Raw genomic sequence first — 27759 nt, 5'->3', positions numbered from 1 at the left:
AAGCAGGGACTCCGGCAAGACTAGCTATGACCTCATAACTAAAAGGGAGAACCTGAAGGGAACACAGACATGAGGACTTCCTGGGACATAATGTAACCAGACCCTCCACCATCAACACACCTGGGTGAAGGTGTGAAAGTGGAAGAGTGACAGCATCCAAACATCCCAGTTCACCTCAACACTCTCTACCTGTGATCCTCTAGATCTGCTTCTTTACCTAAGAACAAAAACTATTCACAAAAGCTTCAGTAAACAAATACGTTTTAAGCCTGGATTTAAACGCTGAGACTGTGTCTGAGTCCCGAACACTAATTGGAAGACTGTTCCATAACTGTGGGGCTTTGTAAGAGAAAGCCCTTCCCCCTGCTGTAGCCTTCACTATTCCAGGTACCAACAAATATCCTGCACCTTTTGATGGAAGTAGGCGTGGCAGATCATAAAAGACCAAAAGATCTCTCAGGTACTGTGGCGCGAGACCGTTCAGTGCTTTATAGGTCAATAATAGTATTTTATAATCAGTGTGAGATTTCACTGGGAGCCAGTGCAGTGTGGATAAGATCGGGGTGATGTGGTCGTATCTTCTGATTATAGTGAGGACTCCAGCAGCTGCATTCTGGACTAACTGGTTACATGACAAGCCGCGTTATTTTCAGAGAGAAAAAAGACGTAAGCGACAACAGGAACTTGTTTCACCGACATTAAATGTAACTATAAAAGGTAAAAAAGCACGCCGTGTCATTTCTTTAATAAATAAAAGATTTACTGGTTTCCAAACACACTGTTTTCTTTCGCTAAAACTACGAACAAGCAAAATGACCAAAAATGCACAAAAACTACTTTGTACTTTCAACAGGAGATTATTATTTCTAGCGTTTAGAAGTGTAGGCTAACGCTAAGGTGCTAGCAGTGTTCGTGTTGGCAGCTAATTTGGATTTTGTTTTAAATTCTCCTGCGGTACGTCCTCGCTCACTCAAAGTCTGAAGTCACATGGCATGTTTACGCATCCTATCTTAACAGCTCCGAGCGACCGCACGTAAAACCGCACGGAAAAATGAAAGAAAGCTTTGAGAGCGCATTATAAAGAAGGCGGCGCAGGGCTGAAGCTGAAGATAAGACAACACGCCACTGGGAGATAGACACGCTGATGAATGGACTGGGATTCCCCACAACAGAGACACAGCTGTGTGACACTGACATCTGATACCCTGAGAAAATGAGAAAAAAAATAAATAATAACTTCGAACAAATGATGATGATTACCCTCGCAGGCCACATGAGATTCACAGATCAGAAGATAGTCGGAGATGTAGAAGACAGGATGAACTGCAAATACAGCAAATATGGACTAAATATGGAGTAAAAGAAACATTTACACCACTTTTATTCCACAGCGTTGTTTAATTCTGGATTCTGATTGGTCAGGAGATTGGCCACAGGTTTATATTGATGCGTTCATTCTAATAATACATCATTGTTTCTATAGTAACAGCTCATTCACAGGGACTTGTACAGCAGACGCTCCGCATAAACCGATTTAAAAAAGGGAGATGTTTATTTAATATTTATGGAAGGAGTCTCCAGTGTCAGCACTTTGTAACAGTCAGAAGTAAAGCTGTAAAAGTGAGAACAGGAACTAACTTGTTTCATGAACATTAAATGTAACTATAAATGGATAAAAAGTACGACAGTACGAATAAATTGAATAAACAAACAATTCACATTGCTGTGGTGTAAGAGGAATAAAACACCCGGGGACGTGACGTTGTAACGTTAAACTTCATCGACTTTACCAGAGCGACTCTGCTTGAGAAAACTCTGGTGTCTTCAGAGAACCTTCCATCTTCAAGTAACACATTTTGATATGCAAATTAGTCGATGACATCATCTACATGAGACCACATCAGCTACTTTTACAAATCTTCCATTTATTTATCAAACATCCATTAGTTTCCCAATTCATCCGTCATTTATCTATCAGTCCACCAATCCATCTACTGATTAAACCATGCATCCTTCCTTTAATCGGTTCATCCATCCATCTATCCATCCTTTCATTCACCAATCAACGTGATCACAATGTGGTGTAAGGTGTGCTCATAGAGGGGTAGTACCTCTGGTGGGGGGAGCAGTCGTACTCCTGCGGGGGTAGCTAGTCCACCTTTGGTCCCCACATGGTGCTCAGCTCTCACCTGTGGCTCCAAGAAGCTGTAGTATGCGCAGCGGCCACACCACGGGCAACGGCTTCGACTGGCTGGCTAAACCAGGTTGAGGGTAGCTGACGGGTCTCAAACCGTCGGTGAGTTTAGGGCTTGTCACCCATAGCATGTAAAGACTGGATCCGGCGGACTGCGCGGAGGAACCATCAGCTGGTCAACGGGCAGGAAGACCCAGGACCCAGCAAAGCGACGTGGAGCGCTAAGAGCACGGCAAGACACGTAGGACACCTTGGTCATCCACTGCATCCAGTCTCCATTCCAGCCGTCTAGACTATGTCTTGCCACTGGACTATGTGGGGCCTGGATGAGAGAGTGAGGCTGACGTAACGCAACTCTCCCTCACTTTAATCCAACTCACGCACAAATCATTTATGTCATCATCCGTAACCAAAGTCCAAGTCCAAGGACTTTTTGTTTGCAGATGACTGTGCCCTCAACTCCAGTACAGAGGCAGGCATGCAATATAGCATGGACCTCTTTTCCACAGCGTGCACCAACTTCGGACTAACCATCTCCACCAACAAGACCGAGGTTCTGCATCAGCCAGCTCCGGGAAAAGACTATCTGGAACCATCCATCACTGTCAGTGGCCAAAAGCTCAAAAATGTGGACAGATTCACATACCTCGGCAGCACCCTATCACAAGCCGTCCACATAGACGATGAGGTCAACTCCAGGATTGCCATAGCCAGTGTAGCATTTGGCAGACTCCGCTCAAATGTTTGGGGTAGGAGAGGCATTAAGCTTGCTACCAAACTCAAAGTCTACTCAGCGGTGGTTCTACCCACCCTCGTCTATGCTTGTGAGACATGGACTGTGTATAGCCGCCATGTTAAAAAACTCAACCCCTTCCACATGAGCTCCCTGAGAAAACTGCTGAAGATCAGTTGGCAGGACAAGGTACCGAACACAGTGGTGCTCAGTCAGGCTGGCATGACAAGCATCCACACCACAGCTCCGATGGGCTGGCCATGTTGTCCGCATGCCGGAAGAACACCTACCCAAGAAGATGTTCTATGGAGAGCTACAGCAAGGCAAGAGATCTCACGGTGGTCAATTTAAGAGCTTCAAGGACACCCTTAAGGCCTCGCAGAAGAAATTTGGCATTGACCCCGGCAGTTGGCAGAGTGTCGCTGCTGATAGATCTGCTTGGCGCAGTCAAATCAATGCCGGTGCGGCAGCCTTCGAGCAGAAAAGGCTGGCAGACGCAGCTGAAAAATGTGCTCTGCGCAAATTCAGGATTAGCAGTTACACATCTCCCAGTCAGCAACCTGCTAATCCTTGTCCTCACTGCAACAGACTCTTCCGGGCCCGGATTGGACTGATCAGCCATCTCCGGACCCACCTCCCAAGTGAATAGATGACGTAAATGGTCCTCATCGACACCGATGGACGAACATCATCATCACCAATCAACACATTCACACATCCATCCAGTCACTACTCTACCCATCCACTGATCCATTTACCAACACACATCATTTCAACTCATCCATCCATCTATCTCTCTATCAATAAGTTTACCCATCCATCCATCCATCCATCCATCCATCCATTACTGCACCCATTCACTTATTCACCAATCCATCCACTCATCTATTCATCCTTTCACCAATCTACCTATTCAAGCAATCATTCATCCATCCATCCATCAATTAACCAATTTGTCTACTCATCCATCCACTCGTCCATCCATCCGTCCACCCACCCATTCACTAATCAATTCATCCGCCCACGAATCCACTTACAAATCTTCCATTTATCTATCCTGCAGCCATTAGTTTCCCAGTTCATCCATCATCTATCTATCAATCCACCAATCCATCTATTGATTAAACCATGCATCCTTCCTTTTGTTCATCCATCCGTCCATTCATTCGCCAATCAACACATTCACACATCCATCCAGTCACTAATCTACCCATCCACTGATCCATTTATTAACACACATCGTTTAAACTCATCCATCCATCCGTCAATCAATCTGTTACCGATTCATCACTGTCTCGGTGTGACGTAATAACCCTTGGGCTAATCTCCTCGACATCACAGAAGATCCGTAAAAGCTATAAAATTGAAGAATGTGTTCTGATGTGTGTTTTAGCCTCAGGGGTTTTCAAGGCAAAATGAGCTGATTTAGGAGCTGAATATAAATGAAATAAATAAATAAATAAATAAAACCTCCTCCAGGTTTTATTCCCAGTACTGGTGAGGTCTTTCAACTGAACGAGTGAAACGGAACAAAGGTGTCAAAAAGAGAGAAATTAAAACGAAGCATGCCAGTGAAAGAGTTCTTTAATCCTTCTCTTTTATTGAAAACAAGGTTGCTTTGCTTTTTTTTTTTTTTTTACTTTTCTCTTAAACACGTATCAGGATTGGCGGTTAACTAGCATCCATGCTAATGGCTCGAGGACATTAAAGTGCACCTGTTATGGTTTTTCAAATATTCCCTTTCATGTAGCGTGTATATAGAGCTGATTGTGAATGTAAAAAGTCTGCAAAGATCAAAGCTCACGGCAAACGGGGTTATTGACTCCCAAAAGAAGGAATCGATTCTGAACATCTGAAATGACTCGTTAGTGATTCCAGACTTTACTTCTTGTATTAATCTACGTAGGTTTATAACAAAAAGCCCCGCCTCTGGTCTTCATCACCTGCTCGCCGACAGCTTTGACCCGCCCTCAAACACTACAGCTGTAGTTGTCCTGAAAGAGCTAGGTTCCTGTTGTCTCCATGTCTAGAAGACGTTGTTTTCTGCACCGCAATAGCGGAACTACTTTGCATGGACTACCGAGGGATGAGGATGTAAAGCGTCGGTGGTTAGAGTTCCTTTTTAATACCATACCAACCTTCGTTTGTGTTCCCGCCATTTCACTGACGACTGCTTCTTCAATCTAGCAGAAGTCAACGCGGGATTTGCCAAACGATTATTTATTAAAGGCGGCGCCGTACCCACTTTATCTGGAACATCTTTCGCCTCTGGGTCACAACCTGTAAGTATGATTTAATTATTTATGTATATATTTTCTACTGAGTGTTCTAAATGCGTGGATTTGTTGTTAGCCTGTTAGCTGTTAGCTTCTACTAACCGGCTAACTCACGTTAGTGCCAAACTACATATAAACTTACCACTGAGAAACGTCCTGTTCTCGTCGTGCTTCCGTTTAGAAGAACGGGCCAAAATCACACCTGAATACTGCGGAACATTCATTTCTTCACACAGGAAGAGTCTTGAAGCTTCATTACAAACAAAGACTTCTCCACGAAGTATTAAATACACTTCAGTTAGCGTGTTCAGTACTTTTTTCCCGTGTCATTCCTCTTTATTACACAGAACTTCATTTATGGACCTTAATGTGGTGAATTCTTTATATTTCCAGATTTCTTGAGTTAATTCTGATGTCTGGTGAGAATTGGAAATATATTTACTGAAAAAAAAATGCTGACTCATCCGATACTCATTTCCTCAACTGTATGTGTCAGCTGTATGAATGATGTGTTTTTAGATTTTTACAAATACTTGATGTTTGGCATGAACAGAATAATAATAATAATAATAATAATAATAATAATAATAATTTTCATTTAGAGCCAAATTCATGAAATAGTTCATAACTACTGTCTTTTTTTAAACTAATGCATAATGAGGATAAGAAGGGAAAAATTATAATTTATTTTAAAAACATTCTTTAAAAAAAAAAAATCTTAAATGTTATTTTTAAAAAATTGAAAAATGTTTATATATATATATATATATATATATATATATATATATATATATATATATATATATATATTAACGGTTGTCTTGTTTTGTTACACTTTTAACAAACTGGACCATAAAGATTTGTTTTTGATTGTATAATTATTTTGCATTAAATGATTTTAGTGATTTTAAAGAAATTGTAAAACGATTCATAAGGACTAGAAGTCCAGTATTTATTTATTTATTTATGTGTAAAGGTAAACAAAACAGTCATTTTATTTCTATAATTCAAAGAGAAGTTACGTCCCTAAACGTGGGACAGTCCGATGGAGCAGACGGACGCAGGCTCGAGGAATGAAAGAGGAACCGGTCGGAGTTTTAGGAAGTGTTCGTGTCTGTATCTGTGTACCGTCAGCTCCCTCTGCTGTTCATTACAGCTCAACATCCGCTCGGAATCACAACACACACACACACACCCACACACACACTAAATACATAAAATACTCACTCATAACTCACATGTGCACTTACACTGTACACAACATGATTCACTCAGCAGCTCTGCGGTTCTACATAGAACCCTACAACATACAGTAGTGTTTCCTCATCATCTAGAACCCTTTAAGAAGTGAAGAAAGAAACCTTAGAGAATCCCTTTTACTAGGATTGTACAATGAGAAATGGTTCCTTGTGGAACCCCTTTAGAAGGTAAGAACCTTAACAGAACCCGTATTTTGAGAGTGTAGAGTAGACCCACAAGAGTGTATACACCTCTTTAAAAGGTTCCTGGTATAGTTAAGGGGTGTTATAGATCGAAAGTTTCAATGATAGGGAAACAATCTGTTTTAGGGTTCCACAGAGAACCTTTAAGGGGATTCCAAGAGGAACCATTAGGGGTTCTAGATTTGATCATTTTTCCTATCATCAAAAAGATTCATGAAGGGATCTTTAAGGTTTCACTGGATATTTAAGGATTATTTATTTTTCTTATCTTCCTAAAAGTGCTCTAATTAAGATAAGATAAGATAAGGCTTTATTAATCCCCAGATGGAGAAATTAGGGAACCCTTTACAACACTGTTGTAGGGGTAGAACCCCCAGCAGAACCCATAGAGGCTTGAGAATGGATCTTTTTTTGCTAAGAGTGTAATAACTGGAGAATTTACCACCTCTGGGGTTTTAAGTGCACCCTTACAACAGGAAAAATCTTCGTTGTACAGTTCTACATAGAACCTTTAAGGGTTCCTCCAGAGGAACAATCAAAGAACCCTTAAGGGAGTAGTTTTACATTCCAAATTTCTAGAGGTGGAAAGTACTTGAGGGACTCCATACCTAGAAGAACAAAAGGACAAATCTAGAAACCCTTAATGGTTCTTTCGTTGTCCCCTTGGAAGAACTGAAATATAGTGTTCCGTTTTCATAAAGGGTTCCAAACTACACCCATTGAGGAACGCGTTTCAAAGAACGCATACTCAAGTATCCTAAGTATTCTAGAAGCCTAGTGGAGGAGTCGGACACTTAGAAAAAAGGGTTCTTCTTAAGCCTTCTTAGAAGGGTTTAACTCGGAACCCTTTCTGATATGAAAGCACTCAGTCGTAGGGCTCTAAGCAGAACCAATATATTTTTATTACCAAATATTACTACCAGGAGAAACCTTTAAGGGTTCCTCCTGGGGCACCACCGAAGAACATGAACCGTGAGGTGGAAAGCACTTGAGTCAGAACATTCTTAGAAGAAACAAGGGTCAAATCTAGAACCCTTAACGGTTCTTCGCTTGTCCCCTTTTTTTCAGAACTATTAAAGGTTCTATGTGTTCCCCTTTCACAAAGTGTTCCAAACCAGGACCCTTTCCAAAGCATACTGAGGTATTGTAGTACCCGAGTGAATCGTTGTCTCCGAGGAGAAAGGGTTCTCGGTTCCTAGAAAGGTTTTACTCGTTACGTAAGCACGTTCTGATACGTAAACACTCGGTCGTTTACAAGGGTTCTGAGTAGAACCAGTAAAGGTTCTAGTTACCAAAATGACATTTCATTACAAACAGCCGAAAAACAAAATTCTGAAACAGGAAATGAGGTCGGATTTTTTTTTTGGACAGAATTTTATTTTTGGAATTATTTTATAAAATCATCGCTTTTTTTTTTTTAATCATTTATATACTTTATATATATATATATATTTATTTATTTATATATTTAGATTCATATAGATCCATATTTTCACCAACAAACATTTGAAGTTCTTTCTACACGCCTCGGGTTCATTATTACAGTAACACAAACATGAAATCTCTTTGTGTGTGTGTGTGTGTGTGAGTGTGTGTGTGTGTGCGTGTGTGTGCGTGTGTGTGTGCGTGCGTGTGTGTGCGTGCGTGTGTGTGCGTGCGTGAGGAACATCCGCAGAGCAGAAACAGACAGAGAACCGAAAGAAAAGAGGATGTGAGGGAAACACAGATCATCACGTCACGTCCTCCTCACCTACACGTGTCCTAGTGACACGCGTCCCGATATTCGATTCTCACGTGACGCTCAAATCGCCGTTTGAGGCTCGTCTCTTAAAGTTTTACGACATGTTTTGTTATCACGACAATTTTGCGTCGTAGGAATTCCTCCCCGCGATTAAGGCAGACCTTCGGATAGGTCTCACACGGGTTCGGTCCCTCACGGGTTCTTCCGATGTTTCTGAAAGAGAATTCCCCCGTAGTACCGTCCGGTTCTACGTAGAACCTTTAAGGGATTTTTTTTTGCTTCCGCTAGAGAGACAAACCCAAGCATCGTTCCAGTGCTAGATTGGCCAACGATGTTTGAGCGGAGATGTTTAGCTATTAAACCCAGCTGAAACGTGAACATCAAAATAAATAAATAAATAAATAAATAAATAAATAAAAATCAGAAGACCGTTTGTCATCATTTTAATGCTGTAGCTTCGTTAATACAAACTCAGTTGGAGATTCACTTTTCACTTCCAAAATGGCAGCACGAATGAGATGGCGTGTGGGAAAGAAGGAAAGAAAGAAGGAAAGATAGGAACACCGGTGCTGGTGAATCCATCATGGCCGCCGATCGGAATTAAACCACGCGCTCGTTAAGTAGTAATCCGTTAAGACTCGGCGTGGATGAGATAAAACAAGAATAAATACGTCTCGGGTTGACCCGGTAATCATCGTTAAACTGGTCGGTGGCGTGACGCGTGGAAGGTTCTCTTCAATTCTTCAACAACGAGAAACCTTAGAACCGGCGTGATCGGTCCATGAACGTTGGTGCTGGAGTTCTGAGGTTAACGCGGCTAACGGATAATCTATCTCTTCCACCAACGTTCTAATCTCCACACGTTCTTCTGCTCGGAATAACACGGATGCCCTGAGGAAGGTCACGTTTGTGTGGCGGGCCTCTGCAACTTGAGAAACATCTAGAGAAGATCTACGCGCGTGATCAGCGAAGCTGATGTCCCGTCCGTCTTCACTCGAATGGATAAAACGGGGCTGAAATGGGGGGGGAGTTTGGGCGTCGGTGTCGATCGATCGCGGTGACGCTAGCCGATCAGAGCACCCGTGAGCGAGTGTATGCGGAAGAGGGCGGGTAGCGCTTTCCTCGTGTTCCTCCGAGCGGACGCCGGATGACTGTTCCGCCGCACGGAGAAACGGACCGCGTCGTTAATCCGTGCGTAAAAATAATCCTACGATCGGCTTTGTCTAGGCGTTCGGTGGCTCAGACTGCTGATCTTGTGCGTCAACGGCGAACGTAGCGGCGGCGAAAGAGGCGACTTTAACGTCGATCTTTCAAACACAGCGGTAGCTTGAACAACACCGTAGGAGGCATTAAACCGACACGTCGAATCGTACTGTTTACTTTAGTGTATCGGCGATTCCTGACGAAGTGAGAGCAGGATACGTCCGGCGGCCATTTTGTACATGTGTGGCAGCCATTTTGTGTACGTCATTAATATCACGTCGGCTTCGCGCGACGCTGACCTGGACGCTGCTGGCAAGAATTCAGCCCTGGCCGATCGGCTACAATCGAGGCGAAAGACAGAATGAGTTCAAGAGATAATAACTCGTTAGAAGCAATGATTTTATTTGTAACGTTTTTAAAAATAAATGAATATTAATTCAACAGAGCAACACTTTGGGATGAACTGCTCACAATCAAGTGTCTTTTTCACAATATATCAACAGTCACGTGTTGTTGTTCGGCTCTTTGTGTTCACATTGCGCGATTTGCGGGATTTGGGCTGGTGGTTGTTCACGTCTGTTCACTTGGTTTTTCTTTACATGTAAACCTACACGTTTACGACACACACAGGGGTGTAAGGTCGAGCGAGAGCCGATTGATTCGCGTTAATTAGCTTCTTCCAAACAAAAACAAACAAACAAACAAACAAACAAAAAAAACCATGTAGCTCATGCTGGAGTGATTTCCGGAGTCGTCCTTTTAACCGACCGCATAATCGATAAAGAAATAAATGCAGTCCATTTTTAAAGAATAAACCCGTACGGTACGAGCAGTGTCGTGTACCGGAGACGGAAACCGAATGACGGAAGCGCATCTTAAAGACGATTCGAAATAAACAATTAGCTTTGCTAGTTGAGCCGGTGAGAAATATTTACAGAACCTCGCCGGGGCGTCGGACGAACACTCTGTTCGGGTCGCAGACGGACTCCCTGACGTCCGTAATGCCGCGTTCACACGTTAACGGTTCGGAAGGAACGGATCGGAATAATAATCGTTGTCTGGGGGAAACAGAGCGTTCTTTTGGACTTAAAAAGGAGTTAACGTACTTTAAAGAAAATAAGACGTGGGTTCACGCTTTATTTTTTTTAAATCGGGTATTTAACGTGCGCTCCTTAACACGCTCCTACAGTGCAGTCTAGAGCTGGGCGATACGATGATATATCGGTACATCACGATAATCGATACAGCAATACTTTATTATTTTTTTTTTTGAAATATCGCCAGTACTTTGGTCATTTTTATAATAATTACAAGCTCTGATTTGAAGCAGACGGTCGGAATGTTCGTAGTGAATTGTTAAAAAAAAAAAAAAAAAAGATTTCCACATTGTGTATCGTAGACTTCGACGTCTTGTTATATCCGGATAGTTTGCTCATTTTTGGTCTTTTATTTATTTATTTATTTATTTATTTATTTATTTAAAGACGTTTCAGAAGAAAGAAAGAAAAAAAACTACATAAACAAGTAAAACATCTCAACAACGAAGCTTCTGACCGGAGATCCCGGAGGTCTCCGATCGATCCGTGGACATGTGAACGCAGTATTAGTGTACGATTATTATTATGAAGAAAACACAAACAAACGAGAAAAAAAACAGAAGGAGGAAGTGTGTTAAAGAAACGCGCAGAGACTCTAAACCGGCGTCCGGTATCCGCTGCGCGGCCGCGTTAACGAAAGAGACGCGAGAAGAGTGTACGGTCGAGAGCTTGTCGGAGAGGAGCCGCGCCCCGATCACACTGATTTAGTCTCCGCGTGTAAATAAAATCAGAACCCGAGACTTTTAAACGCTCGGGCGGTTATTTTCCCGATCGGTTTATCCATCGCGTTTTCACCGTAGTGGCATTTAGGTTATATTTAATAAGTAACCTCGTGCGTGTCGTCTGTTGCTTCTTTTTGGCGTCACGTCAGAAGTTACGTACGACCGTATAAGGAAACATGACGTGATTTGTTTTCCTTCTGTTAGGATTGATTGAATTTTTTTTTTTTAATGATATTTATTACATATAGAATGTAAAACGGTTTTAACTGGGAAGTAAAACAGAAAAAGTGATATCGCGTCTATCGTCTCTAGTCTGAAATTTTAAAACGGTAAAATATTAAAAAGGTGGGTTTTATTTGTACCGATGGAAAGAAGAAGAAAAAAGTTTCTCTGTGTTTTTTTTTTTTTTTTTGTAGCCGATAATCAATTAAGACGCATCGTTAAAATTAACGTTGATTTTTTTAAATGCAACCTCAGAACGATATATCGTGTGCGTAACGTATAGAAACGTCCCGAAATATCGGCGGTGTGGTGGTAGAGTCCTTATCGCCCAGCCCTAAACGGCAGAAAAGCTTTATATCAGCTATCGTACTAGCGCACACAGCTTTAAAAAGAAATAAATAGAAAGAAAGAAAGAAAGAAAGAAAGAAAGCTTGCGTTCCAGCTCCACTCCAACACAATCAATGTGATCGGGCCGTCAACTTTCTCCACCTGATTTATTTCACAGCAGCATTTTGGACAGCTTCATGGGACACGTGAAAATATTTTCTCATCTGAACCCGACGTTTGACGACGGCGGAACCGTTCCAGAGTCTCACATAGAGCTATAGAATTAAGATTCAAAATATATACTACTGAATTATTTCCAGTGTTTTATTTTTTTATCGTGTGTGTGTGTGTGTGTGTGTGTGTTCCCTTTGTCCGGGTTTGTTCAAGCTTCTTCTTCGTTTCCAGAGCGAGGAGATTTGTTGTTCTTTTGCGTTTTCCACGACGTCCGTTGCATATGTCATTGTCCGGTCGGGGTGTGTTTTTTTTTTTCTTCTTCCCCCCCCGGGCGTCCACTTTGTTCTTCGCTCTCTCTACAATCAAGAAAGTCAAGGCAGGAGAGTAAAGGAGTAAAAGGAGTAAGGGAAGAACGAGAAGATCACGTGACCGGACGATGAGGGGACGGAGAAACAAACCCGAAACGGTGAAGGATAAACAGAGAAGAAGAAGAAGAAGAAGAGAAATGTAGAGATGGGTTGTTTATCGATACACCAGATGAGAAATGGTGCTGGATTTGTAGTTGAGCTGGTGGTTGGGTACGAAATTATGGTGCAGACTCTTGCGCGTGCACACGTCTCCCATGTACAGGCTCATACACGGGTCGCACGACACCTTGGAACAGTTGACGCACGTGTGCGAGGCTCCCGGTTTGTTACAGAAGCCGCAGCGCGATCCTCCTGCGCCGGACACGGACGCGGACGCCACCGCCGCCGATGCCGGCTTGCTTGGGAACAGCTTGGTGCCGATCATGGGCTTGTCCAGAAGAGGCGAGTGGGAATGCGAGTGTGAGAGCGGGTGCGTGTGTGTCAGAGTGTGTGTGTGAGCGTGAGTATGGGTGTGTGGGTGCGAGCTGGAGTAAACCGAAAGCTTCTCCTTGACCGGGACGTAGCCGTCCAGAGGGCGCGAGGAGTTTTTCGGGAAGTCCGGAAAGCCGCAGCAGGGAGCCGGGTCCGAGCCGTGGCACGTCGGGCAGAGGATGGCGTCGCACCTCTGGCAGGAAGAGAGCGTCGGCGAGCTCAACCCGCAACCCTGACACTTTAATCCATGACTCTTCGGCGCCCAGGATTCCCAGGATTCCCTGCTGGGCGTCCTGGAAGGCGTGTGGCGGCCGCTCATCCCGCGCTCCGTGTACAGATCGATCTCGTCTAGAGAGGAGAGGTGGTACGGGTACGGCTCGGACGGCTGAGAGGGGTAATAATCTCCGACAGGGCGGATTATCTCGTCTTTCAGGTCCTCTTCGGCGTCGACGAATAGCGGTTCTTTGCGGAGGCTGAGCGAGGTTTTGAGGACGGGTTTGTTGGCTTGGTGCCAGTGACCGGCGCTGTCCGTCACGTCTACGGATTTGGAAGGGCGCCCGCTGCGCCTCAGGTGGACACGGTCGGGGTCGGACTGGCGCGCCGATAAGCGCGTGACGTCATCGCCGGAGCTCCTGCGCGCCTCCACAGCCTCCAGCTCGGCCACGCCCCCTCCGCGCTCCCTCAGAAGGCGGCACTCGGCCTGCGCCAGGAGCAGCTCGAACGCCAGCTGGCGGAGGTGATGGGCGCCGGAGTGCTGATCTCTCACCACGTACTGCAGATCCTGCTCCCGAGAGTAGCCCATGGAGCGCAGGACGGCGCGCAGGTCGGAGTCGCAGATGGCCGACTGGAGCTGGTAGACGTACGGCCCGGTGAAAGTCTGAGAGAAAAACACACGCCGTCAGTCCATCTCGGTAATCACTCCGACACACGCCATCTCGTGGCTTACCGTGTTTATAAAACGCCAACGGAACAATATCATTAAATCACACTATGATGTTCAACACACAACTTAATAACATTCGCAATCAACCATTCATCCTCCACACATCGTAATCTGTTGCTAAGCGACAAAACCGATCGTATCCCCTGAACAGAACGATGACTTAAGCGTTACGGATTTACAGAGAATTTAGAATCGACGCAGCTCGGCCAATCGGATTTCAGAAACGGAACGTCTTACGAAGGCGACTGACTGACGTCTAACCTCACCAAATTTTTTAATTATTTAAAAAAAAAAAGAAGAAGAAGAAGAAGAAAAAAAAGAAAACTAAACGCAATCATTAGAATTTTCTGTTTATATAAAAATCTATGGAAGGAGTCTCCAGTGTCAGGGGTAAAGCTGCAACTTTAAAGGGTTACGCTTTCTCAGTAACATGACAACAACGAACTGAGAGAAAGAGGGAGAGAGTGAGAAAGAAAGAGAGTGAGAGAAAGAGCAAGAGAGAAAGAGCGCAAGAAAGAGAGAGAAAGAGAGAGAAAGAGAAAGAGCAAGAGAGAGAGCAAGAGCGAGAGAGAAAGAGAAAAGAGAGAGCGAGAAAGAGAGAGAGAGAGAAAGAGCAAGAGAGAGAGAGAAAGAAAAGAGAGAGCAAAAGAGAGAGAGAGAAAGAGCAAGAGAGAAAGAAAAGAGAGAGCGAGAGAGAGAGAGCGAGAAAGAGCAAGAGAGAGAGAGAGAAAGAGAAAAGAGAGCAAAAGAGAGAGAGAAAGAGCAAGAGAGAAAGAAAAGAGAGCGAGAGAGAGAGAGCGAGAAAGAGCAAGAGAGAGAAAGAAAGAGAAAAGAGAGAGCGAGAAAGAGAGTGAGAGAGAGAGAGAGAGGTAGCAGCTGTAACGCAAGCGAGAACAGGAACTATGATGTAACTATAAATGGATAAAAAGTGACATGTTCTTTATTAAATAATAAATAAAAATGTTTTTATTGTGTAAATTGCTGTTTAAGAAGAATGAACCACATTTAAAATCCTGAACTGCATTATTAAACCACACACACACACACACACACACACACCTTAATGCAGCGGAACTCTTTCTTCCAGGGGAAGAGCAGCAGGTTGGTGCAGATGGTCTCCAGTGTGGCGAAGGCGCTCTCCAGCGCGTGCAGGTTCGCTCCCCTCAGCGCTCTTAGCGAATTCTCGACGATGTCGTAGAAGCGGATCGTGCGAAACCGCTGCCCCGCCTCCGCCTCGCACGCCCCTAGCAGGGCGGTCGCCGTGGAGACCAAGGCTTCCTCCCTGGCGTTTCCCTGAGCTCCGCCCACTCCTTCTTCCAGCCGCTTCTCCAGGAACGCCGTGTACCTCCGGAACAAATCGTCTCGAAGCTTGCCATCCATTGCTGGGCTGCGGGTTTCACACGCACTTATGCATATTCATGAGCCCTTACTCGGATTGGCTAAGAGGTCAGGTGAAGGTTCAGTTCCACTGGGACGGCAAACGAACACGACAAAGCGTCCCATCTGTGCATGTCAGACAGATACTAAGCTCGCACATACGCCGGTTAAAATCGTAAGAAGACACGCGAGGGAGTCGGACAGGAAGTAGCTCCGTAGGATTTCATAATATCCTGCTTGCGCGTTTTCGCCATTGTTCACTCACACGCCTAGCGTTTAATCACGGCAAAACAAACACGTAGCATTTACGTAAATACGGAGCAGACTACATCGCTGTCATCGTTCTACACTAAACCTCCTTCCTTACTTCCTGCGCGTCCCTTTATTTAAAAAAAAAAGAGTTGTTCAATTTCTCCGAACAAAGCGATGAGGTTTATTCCGTCCTGCCGCTTTGCCTGGAGTTCACGTTTCACGTCTGCGCCGCTCGCCGTCTCTCGAGGCCTCGTTAAGTAAAATTCCCTGAAGGAAGCGGAACAGGAAGTGGGTGAAGGACCGAGTGTAAAGTCCTCGGAGGGTTCCTCTGAAGTTCTTCCAGTTGCCGTATGTTCCAGGTCAGCGTTCTTTGTGTGTGTGTGTCAGAAGATTGACGGCTGGGAAAAAAAGAAAGAAAAAAAGAAAAGAAAAAAGCTGTTAGTGAAGGAAGAAGAGAAGTCGGCTGCAGCCTCTCAGGACTGACACTTTTACAGCTGATACACACTTTTTTTTTTCTTTACGTATATGCTAATTTTTTTATAAATATTCCTTAAATAATTATAAAATAAAATGTTAATAACTAAGTAATTCATTAAATAAATAAACAGTAGCTCAAGGAGCTTCACAAGAAAATTATAACCCCAATAAACCATAAATAATAGATAAGGATAATAATTTAAATAAAATTAATGAGGAGTAGTAGTGGTGGTAATAATAATAATAATAATAATAATAATAATAATAATAATAAATCATTAAGGAATAATGTGAGAAAAGCAAGAAGAATATTTGATAAAAATTTTAAAAACTGTAAAAATATTTTACATTCATAAAAATGAAAGCTAAAATAACATTTAGAGAATTTTTCACATGAACGCAGCTGCTTCTGGAGTTTCTAATTGCTCAAACAAAGAATAAAGGGTTTATAATAAAAATGAAGTCATCTCTCCGTATCGTTTAGTTCTGCTGTGGAGCGTAAAGAAAGCAAAATAAATTACAGCAGCATGTGTGTCATTTGTAGGAGGAGCAGTGAAAACATTACATTGCATTGTATCTTTTGACCTATAGGTGGCACTGTCACGAAATTTGTCGTGTAGCCTCGGGTAATAGTCCTGAAGACATGTACCAAGTTTCCTGACAACGCGTAAAGTCGTTAACGACGCACAGCGTCACTTCCTGATTGCCGTCTTCATCGGCAGTTTTTTTTGGAATATTACAAGCGAACAGTTTCGAAAATAAAAAATCTGTCCCATAACTTTTGTGCGGATCGGTCTGAAGATGTTAAGAGCCATATTTGGTGAATTTTGGACAAAATTTGTAGGAGTTGCGAAAAAAAAAACAACAACGGTTTTTAACAAGATCCGAGATGGCCAAAAATCTAATTAGGTGGAAATTGACGTGATTGATGTCCACTGAACTCAGCACGATCCAAGGAATCTAGGGACGCCTGGCACTGAAACGTCAACCGCACGGTTCAAAGGTCATGGCCATAAAAGTACTTTAAAATTTGGCCAAATTTTGACCTGTTGGTGGTGCTAGAGCTTAGGAAGCTTGGTGCCCAGATTTGGCGTGGTTGTAGCCGAATGTATCCTGAAGCTGTGTGCCAAACTTCACAACTTTTTACCACACGCTTCTATGGGCTGCCACAGACACCCTATCCATTATAATAATAATAATAATAATAATAATAAACTATAGGTGCCTTGGACCGCTGGCGCTCGGGCCCTGATCATTATATACTATTACATAAGATCTCTCTCAATTTTGTCCATTTTTAACACTCGCCTCTTTTCTGATGTGTTTCCTGGAGCTTTATTTATTTTTCTCTAATTTTCTAGCTTGATGGTGTATATATTGTCACTGAAAATAAGTTTTTTAAAAATCATTTCTAGTTCTCAAATATATTTATAAAATAAATAAATCTCAGAAACTGAGGAAAAAATAAGAAAAATCTTCTATTTAAAAAAAATATTTTCAATTAAAAAAAAAATTAAGTGCAAGTCGGCTGCTTCCAATCAGTCTGCAAAGTTGACTTTTTTAAAAAAATAAATAAAAGTAAAAAGAAGTAAATATAAATTATTTCCCTTTCTCACTCGATTGCTTTATTCAGTTTGAATCCTGGACATAAGGCTTTAGTTTTTATTTTCTAGATTTCTTGTTTAATGATATATATAATTATATAATGTCTATGAAAAAAAAAAAAAAACCATGATAGAAATTGAAATAAAATCAGTAAAAAATGTAACATTTTACAATCTTAACGACTAAGTTAATTGTTTTTCATTTAAAATAACCTTTAAAAAATTATTTAAAATATTTTAAAGATCTTAAAGATTAAGTCATTATTTTTCCATTTTGTTTATAATTCATTTTCCCTTTAAATTTTTTAAAAAATAATTTCTCTCTTGCTCTTTTTTTTTTTTTTTTTTAAATAAAATTTGCAACCTAGAGCTTGGGTTTTATTTTTTGTATTTATTATATATGATGATATTTGATGATTTTTTATATTGCCTAAAAATAATCTTTTAAAACATTTATAAAAAAATATCCTAAAGAATATACATAAATTATCAAAATAAAAAAAAAAGTGTAATGTTATGTAATTTATCATACAATACGATCTTGTCTTATGGCTCAGATTTTCGCTCCATGGACGGGAACAAATCTTGTAGGTTGTCTTATTTTTGCATCTTTATTGCCACAGTATTTTTTTTTAATAAAATGTGAGCGATTTTATAAAAATAATGACTTGATATTTATGTTCATAAGATATTTATAATGACATGCAGATGGATTTTGTTCAACTTTTCTCCACACAGTCGTCTCACACACATTTATCCCGTAACCCCTGCTACAGAAGGATTATTTTGAATGTTTTTCTCCAGGAAAGCTTGAATTATTGTTATTTTTTCGCCTATTAAACCCAACACGACTACAGAGGCTTATTAACAGACGGCCATTGCAGTGATTGACATCATTACAGCTCCATTTCTCACATTTATTTCTGCCTCATTCTCTCCGCTGCTGCTTTTATATCCTCATAAACATCATGTTTATTCTTTACAGTCAGGTGTATTTGTGTCAGAGCAAACCAATTTTAATATATCTTTTAAAAATAAACCTAAAACATGGCGTGAAACCGAAACCCGGTAATCTTCCTGTGGCTGTAAAATAATATTAGCATTACTGATTAAAGCATTAGCATATTATTATATGATTAGCATCAAAACTCAATCCCGTACCGTTTGACTCCGTGTTTAAGTTTTTTTTTGCTCTGTTTATATTTTCATTCCTCGATATATTTTAGTTTGTTTTTTCTAAGCTGTTTTGTGATGCAGCAAGCTAACTAGCTTAGCTCCGCAATATCAGGCCCCCTTCGCGTCAGCGTGATTTTTCTCTTCACCCGTATTCCGAAAAGATTGACACCTAGATATCCCGCCTTCTGTATCCTGATTGGCTAATACATCACTAAGCCGTTCAAGAAGGATTTACACTTAGCCAATCGTTGCGCAGTAGGCGGGGCTAGCCGTAATTCGGATAGGGGGAAAAAACGAACGCTTTAGAGACGCCCAACTCAGTAGCTTGTTAGCTTCTTAGCAGTGAAGCAAACTAGCCAGCTAAAGCATCCTCTCTTAAACGCTGTGATTAAGCAACGGTCGATTTAGTCGGTTAAAGGATTTATACAAACAAGTTTTCAACAAGCATTAGCTTAAAGTACAGTTCCACATTACCCTTAAAAATACGGACCTTGTGTTATTTTTTTAGACGCCATCAACATGATACGAAGCGCTTACCTTTAACGTTCCGACGGAAAACCCCCCCCCTGTACATAACTGCGCATGCGCTCGAAGCTCCCTATTACCGTTTGCGCATGCGCGAACTATTGATCACACACTATTGAGGTACGTCAACGCACCCGCCATTTTGGAAAGGGACAGGTTATAACCTACTCGACCGATTTTCACGAAATGTGCCTATTCGCGTTGCAGGTTATGTAAATGTAATTCAATATAATCTGTATATTATTCCAGTTGATTTCGATTAATTCATGAAAATGCAAGCAGAGGAGTAGTGTTTAACTGCTATTCACACCTGTACAATTACTACAGTTTAAAATAACCACAAGAATATCTTAAAACGAGTAACGACAACAGAGAAGACACAAGATTGTTCTATTTTATTTCGTGTAACAGAAATCACCAATAATACTCCTGCACGAAGTGCTTCATGAAATATGAATGAAATACACAGATTGTCAGATTTTCAATTAGCATTGAAAAGTAATTCTTTGCTCTCTTGTTTAGAGGTGTTGGTGATTGTTACACCGAAATACTGCAAAGCGATGCGGAAAAAAAAAATCTAATTCAATTGAACCCAATGAATTGAGCCCACCTATTAAAATCGCCCTTTCCAACATGGCCCCACCCTTGACGTGTCCCTTCCCAAGATGGCTGACCCAATAGGCTATCTAAGCGCAACGTCACCAAACAGGAAGAGAATTGTCAACTTCGTGCTTCGTTGATCAGGTGAGCTAGTTCGGCTAACTCGTTATGTTTTGTATACTTTTACTTATTAACACGTCTTCAAACTATACTTTGGATGTTGTTACAATTAGGTTATGACATTTTCCAGTCTGTTTTACTGCGATAACCGTGTTGTTGTTGTTATATTTAGCTTGTTTCAGTAACGTTGGCTAGTAATTTATCCTTGTTAGGTGGTGAAAGCTAGTTTGTGCACGAGATAAAAGTCTCTCGAGTTGTTTTAATCATTTAAGTAAAAAAAAAACAAACAAACAAACAACAACTTGAATAAATAATGACACGTTTGATTTTTTTTTATAGGTTCAGGGTGGGAGGAGGGAAAGACGCCTCGCAAACACTCTCTCACACTTTCTCTTTCTGGCTGTTAAGATCTCCTCTCACATTCACACACACACACACACACACACACACACACACCCACCCATACACATATCTCTTTCTCTCATAAGGACATCATGTCGATGCTCGGCAGCTTTAGTGGAACTCAGCGAGCTGCTAAAAGCCTCGGTGGTGGTGGAGATAAGGACTTAACCGACTTTGTTTGCCCGGTATGTCTCGAAATATTTGAGTCACCGATGATCACAGAGTGTGGACACGCGTAAGTCTGAATCTAAACCCTCTTTAGTTTGTGTTTTGCTATTATACCACTGTTAAGTCTGTGAGTCAGCTGTAAACAGAGTCGATTCTTCCATGACTAAGACTTTGGATCAAGGAGTCGACTCCGACGATTCGAATCCAAAGCTTCAATTTTGGATTCGATTATTCCGCGCTGTCCTTCCCGTCACAGACGTAATGCGGTGGATAGTTTTCATGCTTTGCGTTTTGTTTTTACGTAATTGCGTTTACAAGATCATCTTTTATTAAAAGTCGTCGCCGTCGTCATTTAAAATTATGATTATTTTGCGGAGTCGATTCACAGTTCTTGGAATCGGTTCCAGGGTCGACTCCGAAGTTGTTTGTCCCTGTAAATTTTCCCCAGTTTAATCTTGCTAAGTGAGATGTGATCAGAGATTGTGAGAGATTTTATTTAATGAATACACTTTGTTTTGATCCTAAATCAGGTAGCGTTTCTTGGTTAGAAATAAGGTTGGCATTTAGATTAAAAGAAAAACACTTTCAGTTTTGTTTTCCTTGAAGTGAGGTAGTGGCCTCCCTGGAGAAAAGGATGCTGGGAGGTGCAGTCCTTAGACATTATTTCTCTCTCTCGCTCTCTCACTTTTATATATATATATATATATATATATATATATATATATATATATATATATAGTATTCTCAATTTTTCGATCAATGAAGTGTATAACATGTCAAAGTCAGCCAGTCTATCTGAAGATTTCCAATTTTAATAACATTATTTGCTAATATTCTTCATTTTTTGATATTACACAATGTTAACCCTTTAGATTTTCTTTACTTAAGTTTATGTGTACGTGACATGAACACACAGCGTAGCTCTAGTGATGTCAGAATCATTTCTAACCATAATTCCTAGTTGTGTTTTAAGAGCAGATTCTGCAACAGATGCCTTCAGGAGTGTTTGCGACCCAAGAAGCCCGTGTGCGCTGTGTGCAGAGCCGCCTTGGACAAATGGGGAAAAGCCTTCGATCTGGAGGCTTTAATCCACAAAACAGACAAACCGTGCAAGGGCTGTGGGCAACAGGTACGTGTGTGTGTCACTTTGACATCACGTAAATCTACCCGTGAAAGACTGAGGAGTCTCTCTGAAGGTCCTCACGTGCTGACTTGAAAGATACAAGAAGTAAAACGCTACTAAAATGAAGATTTAAAAATAAAACTTGGCCTTTGATAGACTGAAGTAGTAAGCGCAAGACCTGATGAAGTTGCCAGGGTGCCAATACTTTAACTCCACACAACACGCAGCGAGGTTTGCGTGCACTGGTTAGGGCGTTTAGCGCCTTTATATTACACTTTGTGTAGGATGCGAAGGGAATTGTACAAAATGTAATTTTGTGTCTTGAATCAGACGGCTTGTGTCGCTCAGGTCCATAAATATTCGGACATCGACAAAGTTATCGTTATTGTAACACAATAACTAAACACTGTAACATAAATATGCCTTATTAAACACTAACACAATAACAACAACAACAAAAGACTGTAATGTAACTAAACACTACACACTGCAACGCAATAAATGAAACATTATTAAATATTATTAAACGTATGTCCGGCCGTAACGATCTCTCTCGTCCCTGTTCTAGATCGTGCTGTCGGAGATGAGGGAGCACATGGGAAGCTGCTCTAAATATCAGGACTACATCCAGGAAGGGCTGAAGAACATCACTCACCCTCAGCCTGACGCAATCCGGTGAGATCCGGAGCGTGTGCTGATTTACAGGATTAGAACACACTCCATGTTTAATAACCTGATCCTGTTTCCTGCTCTGCTTCCTCAGCTCTGTGCCTAACCGCTACACCTTCACCTGCCCCTACTGCGACTGCCCCAACCTCGACCAGGACGGCCTGGTGGAGCACTGCAAGTCCCAGCATGCCCGTGACCCACGCCAAGTGGTGAGCTCTGTTCCCAGGTTATACTGTGTACGGGGGGAAACTGAATTTTGGAATGAAAAGAAGTCGTAGCTCCCCTTTCTTTCTTCCTCTGCACCGTCATCAGACTCAGGTATGGGGTGTGGCCTAAAGCGTAAAGACGCTGTATGAATCGTTAGAAGATAGATTCTAGTGATTATTTATTTATTTATTTTTTTGTGCCCATAACTCTCAATGTCCTTTGAGTGGACGAGTGTGTGAAGATTTAGTCACGCAGCACGCGTGCTAACTGGTGGCTTCTCGTATTTGTTAACCGTGTAAAATTGAGCACATGTTCTCTCTAGTATGTGGCTTGTGGGCGTGGCCTATATATACATGTTACGTGTTACTCGCTCGGGTTTGTACTGGCTTTGTCGTATCTGTACTAGCTACGTATATTCGCCAGATGAACCAACGATCTCCGCTACTTCCTTCCCAGCTTTATTTTTCTCCGTGACATCTCTGTACACGTTTAACGCGAGCGTGAGGTGGTATAGGACAGGAGACGATGTTCTTTCGACCGTTAAATAAAGCTGCGAGAGTGGAATTAAAGAAACATGGGAACACAAGCGCCGTAGGATCGATCCGAGGAACCGTTTGATCCAGTCGTTTGGATTTGTGGCTTTATTTGTGGGTCATCATTTATTCGCATAGAATTAGAAAATCGGAATGTGAAAAGACGGGTCCGAGGACGCGGTGCTGACGTTTCTGCGTCCGTGTCCACGCAGGTGTGTCCCATCTGCGCCTCCATGCCGTGGGGAGATCCGTCCTACAAGAGTTCAGACTTCTTTCAGCATCTCCGGATAAGACATACCTTCTCCTACGACACGTTTGTGGTGAGTGTTCTCTCTCTCTCTCTCTCTCACACACACACGCACACACACACACACACACACACACACAGAACAGACAGGTTGATCTGAATTCCCCAAAGCAGGAAGTTGGTCACCGCAGCAGGTTTGTTTTGATTCAGTGATGTGACTCAGTGACGTGTGCTTTTATTTTCATCTTTAGTTTCTACTGATAACATCAGGGTTTATAGTTTAAAGAAATAATGGGAAGAATTCGAAAAAAAAATAAGTGTATGTTTGCGTTTGTTTCTTTGTTTTGTTTTGTTTTTATTTATTTATGAGTTTATCTAGATAAGTCGTGTGCATTGTGTTCCCACACGCCCTGTAATGCTGAAATTCCTTCTTTAATCTGACGTGGTTGAGGGCAAAAAATAAAGGCGTCAAAGAAATTTATTTAATTAATTAATTAATTTATTTATTTATTGTTTTTTGGTTTATTTATTTTTACTCCTACTGACGTGTTTGGACACTGAGACGGCTTTCTTCAAATTATTTATTTGAGGATTGTTGCCCGTTTTTATGGGTTTTTATCTTTAAATTCTTGTAATCAGGTTATTTTAGGTTAATATAAAAATTATAAAATACTTTTTGTAATTAAAAAAAAAAAGTATAAACAAATCTAAATGACTTTTATTTCTTTCTTTCTATCGTACATCTTCATCTATCTATCGGGAAAAACTTCTTGGAATTCTGTTTATAGATTAATATAAAACGGTAAAAGTACAAAATAAAATCTGTTTTATTTGCAGTATTTAGTGTTTTGTTTTTAGAAATCTTTCTTCACGAACGCTTTTTATCAAATCAAGTGAAAAATATCAAAGGAAAATGTAAAGGAGAATTGAAATGGCAATATTTAATTAATATATATTATCTATCTATCTATCTATCTATTTATTTATTTATTTGTTTGTTTGTTTTCTGACGTGTCTGGAGACAGTTATGGTGGGGGGAGAAGTTGGTGCTTTAAAAAAAAAAAATTCTTTAAATAATTTTTACCTTCGTTATACATTTTCACTTTTAACGTCTTGAAATATAAAAATAAAAGAAACAAAACATTACCCAATTACGGGGCAATTTTCTTTTCTTTCTTTTCTCGTAAACCGTCACGGATGCGAACGTCTGCACTAGCTCTAAAGCTACAGCTAACACCACGCCGTTTGGTCGGCCGCCATTTTGTCTAAAATTAGCCAGAGAATGAACGCTATGGTTCCAACAAAGCTGCGCTTTTGTTTGTTTGTTTGTTTGTTTGTTTATTAATTTCGAAAGAGAGAAGAGAGAGAAGCTGGTGACAGAACGAATATTTATAGCTGCTATAATGTAATGTTTCTCGAACATTAATGTAACTATAAATGGATAAAAAGTAGCGCGTGTCTGTTTATTAAAAACAGAGTGATCATTGTGGGTCGATGGCTGTGGTGTAAGAGGAATAAAGCGGTTACGGGACGTGCTGTTACAGGAGACGTGCTGTTACAGGACTATAACCCGTGTTGGAGGTGTGAACTGTGGCTCCGCCTCATCACACCACCCTGTAGTTGATTATTTTACTGTAACAGCACCGCACACGCCGTGATTTCTTCCTTACAGCTGTTTTATCACTGAATAACGCTCAGGTTTTTTGACTTTAGCAGATAGATCAATCACAGCACGAGCACAGATACGAGATCTCACGTACGCGTCACGTGCACGTGTCTGGGGAAAGTGGGTTCTATCAGATCTGCCTGATCTCTGCATTATTCAAACACGCCGTCTGTTCCGAGCAGCGCGTCTGTGTGGAATTTAGCGATGCGACAGCACACACCCGCGGCGTCAGCACTACACACACACCGCCACCTCCGTACGGTGTGTACGGAGACGAATGAAACGCCACCGGAGTAACACACACGTCCTCAAACACCTCACTGCTCCTGGGTTCTCCCTTACTCCACAACATCGCCGAGATGAACCCGCTGCGGAACCCGGGAGGTTCTCCGACACCACGCGGAACAGAGCCGTATGCTCCGCGTTCCTGTTAAAACGCCTTCTTTAATCCGATACGGCCGAGTGCGAAAGTTTGTGCACCCTCAGGGCAAAATGATTTCATGATCATGACATTTTAGTGTGTTTGGGTTTATAGATGTTCCAAAATTATTTATTTATTTTTTGATCAAGTAAAAATGATCATTATTAATGAAGTATGTATCAGAATGACATTATTTATTTTATTTTATTTTTTTAAGATCGAGATGGTCATGAATAACTCTACTTTTTGGTTCTTTAAACAGTTTTTGATCAATCTTTAAACAATTTTCATTTTCTTGTTAAATGTATAAAATCACAAAATGGAGGCACATTATATTTATTTGTTTATTTATTTATTTATTTATTCATTCCCTTCCTGGCAAGTTTGGTTCTTTAAACAATTTTTGTGGATTTTCATTTTCTTCTTATTCTCTTTTTATGAATTAATATCAAATTATAAAACCACAAAATGGAGTGATTTTTTTAAAATTATTATTATTCCTTTTTTCCCCTCTGGGTGACTCCCTCTGGAAAGAACCTTTAAAGGTTCTACGACATTATCAGAGAGTTCATAGAAAAAGTAGAACCTTTTTTTGGAAAGCAGAACCCACAAAAGAACAACCTGTAATTAGCCAGTGAACCCTGAGAGAACCCTTTATTAAAGAGCATATATTCTATTAACTGGATAAGTGTGTGGCAGGGTTCTCGCCTTCTTAAAAAAAGTTCTATGTGGAACCCTTTCTGATTGGGCAATACTCTGTTGTAGAGTTCAGCATGGAACCTTTAAGAGTTCCTGCAAAAAGGACAACCAGAGATATCTAGAACCTGTGATTTTAACATTTTAGGCTCCTGGTGCTTGTCCTACCTTGAGAAGAAAAGGTTCTCCAAGGGTTCTTTAATTGGAAAATTTATGGTCAGCTCAATTGTGGATAAAACCATCAGCCAAATACGTTAGATGTAAAAATGTAGAATGGGTTCTTTACCTCAAAACCCTTTCTGAGAGGGGGAAAAGTCTGTATAGGGTTCTATACACAACCTTTAATGGAGAACCCCAGGGGAACCGTAGGGAAGCTATGAAAGCAAACCGTCTTTGTGGTTCCTTCACTTTAATCCTACAGTGAATGTAACAGAGAAAGCTGATGAATCTACCCGTGTTCTACATGGAACCTTTTGTACAAATATAAGTCCAAGCCTTAGAACCGTTTAGGTTCTAGTTTTAATCTTTTTTTTTTTATTTAAAGAAAAACAAAAACAAACAAAAAACCCCAATGTAACTGGATCATGAGTAGATTAGACCAGTGGTTTTCAAAGTGGTGGCCAGCAGGGGGCGCTCGGGGGTATCTCAGCAATTTGGTGTGAAAAATAAGTACATGATTTTTTCTTTCTCACTCTGACAACCACACACACACACACACACACACACACACACACACAATCAATATCACTTCCTAATGTGATGTAAGATGTAATTATTAATAAAAAAGGGGGGATATATTCAGAAGTGTGTATTTTTAATGTGTTTTAAAGACTTCTTGGAAAAGGGGGGCCTCGGTCAAATGTTAATGCCATCTGGGGGGCCTTGCCCTGGAAACATTTGGGAACCCCTGGATTAGACCGTTATCACTTCTCCGATTGCGACTTGTTCTGTCCAATGTTTCCGTGTCGCCGCTGTGTTGCAGGACTACGCCGCAGACGAGGACGCGATGGTGCAGGAGGCCATCCAGCGCTCGCTCATGGATAACTGAGGGTTCTCCGGAGAACAGGAGGACAGAAGAACATGTCAAGTCTGTGGTTTACAACACAACTCGAATAATCACTGAGCTCCAGGGTTTATCCACTTATTATATCAGAAGTGCTTTTTCTGTTTTAATCTGTTTAACCAAAGCCGTGCGTGTGTGTGCGTGTGTGTGCGTGTGTGCGCGTGTGTGTGAGATTAACCAATCAGATCACAGCTTTATCACAATAATTATTCATTCCAACAATCAAGATGCACAATGTGAGGAGTACGTTTGGAAATGTAGAGAGAATTCTGAGTAACGACACGGCAGCGTTTAAACTGGCAAACATCCTGCATTTACTCCTTGGTTTTAATTTTAATTTAAAGTGTATTTCAGTGCCTTTTCAGGTTCCATTTTCAGGTCTTTATACTCCTGGTTCTTTCTTTACAAACACATACAGGTTGTTGTTATTATTATTATTATTATTATTATTATTATTATTATTATTATTATTGTTATCTGAATGAAAAAAAACATAATCTTGAAGAGATCTCACAGCTGA

At 41.2% G+C, this 27759-nt stretch overlaps 2 protein-coding genes across 3 annotated transcripts in view; one reads left to right on the top strand and one right to left on the bottom strand.

Annotated features, from left to right (window-relative positions):
• Positions 1-7672: 7672 nt before the first annotated feature.
• On the bottom strand, positions 7673-19380 carry spata2 (spermatogenesis associated 2). Of its 2 annotated transcripts, none has more exons than XM_053643309.1 (3): positions 19337-19380; positions 14973-15940; positions 7673-13847 (listed from the first exon to the last, which is right to left on the bottom strand). In XM_053643309.1, the coding sequence occupies exons 2-3, from the start codon at positions 15291-15293 to the stop codon at positions 12654-12656; spliced, it is 1515 nt and encodes a 504-aa protein (XP_053499284.1). In that variant the 5' UTR covers positions 15294-15940; positions 19337-19380; the 3' UTR covers positions 7673-12653. The 2 variants fall into 2 exon arrangements, with proteins under 2 accessions (XP_053499284.1, XP_053499285.1); XM_053643310.1 differs by lacking the exon at positions 19337-19380 and adding an exon at positions 19290-19311.
• Positions 19381-19926: 546 nt separating this feature from the next.
• The window catches only part of rnf114 (ring finger protein 114), a 7945-nt gene continuing 112 nt past the window's right edge, over positions 19927-27759 (top strand). The window contains exons 1-7 of the mRNA XM_053643311.1: positions 19927-20068; positions 20384-20681; positions 21593-21743; positions 22306-22412; positions 22501-22615; positions 23359-23466; positions 27159-27759. The exon at positions 27159-27759 is cut by the window's right edge and continues 112 nt beyond it. Of these exons, the coding sequence (XP_053499286.1) occupies positions 20539-20681; positions 21593-21743; positions 22306-22412; positions 22501-22615; positions 23359-23466; positions 27159-27224 (690 nt within the window). The 5' untranslated portion in view covers positions 19927-20068; positions 20384-20538 and the 3' untranslated portion in view covers positions 27225-27759. The remainder of the gene's footprint in view (positions 20069-20383; positions 20682-21592; positions 21744-22305; positions 22413-22500; positions 22616-23358; positions 23467-27158) is intronic.

The sequence above is a fragment of the Ictalurus furcatus genome, chromosome 15, assembly GCF_023375685.1.
Source record: "Ictalurus furcatus strain D&B chromosome 15, Billie_1.0, whole genome shotgun sequence".
Classification (NCBI taxonomy): Eukaryota; Metazoa; Chordata; class Actinopteri; order Siluriformes; family Ictaluridae; genus Ictalurus; species Ictalurus furcatus.
Note: the sequence above shows the minus strand (reverse complement) of the source record. Positions and strands in the feature narration are given on the sequence as shown.

Excerpts from the sequence above, each read along its gene's own strand:
- spata2 (XM_053643309.1), bottom strand. The coding sequence starts at position 15,293 with ATGGATGGCAAGCTTCGAGACGATTTGTTCCGGAGGTACACGGCGTTC. Across the intron at positions 13,848-14,972 it reads AAGAGTTCCGCTGCATTAAG|ACTTTCACCGGGCCGTACGT; the intron begins GTGTGTGTGTGT and ends TTTTTCTCTCAG.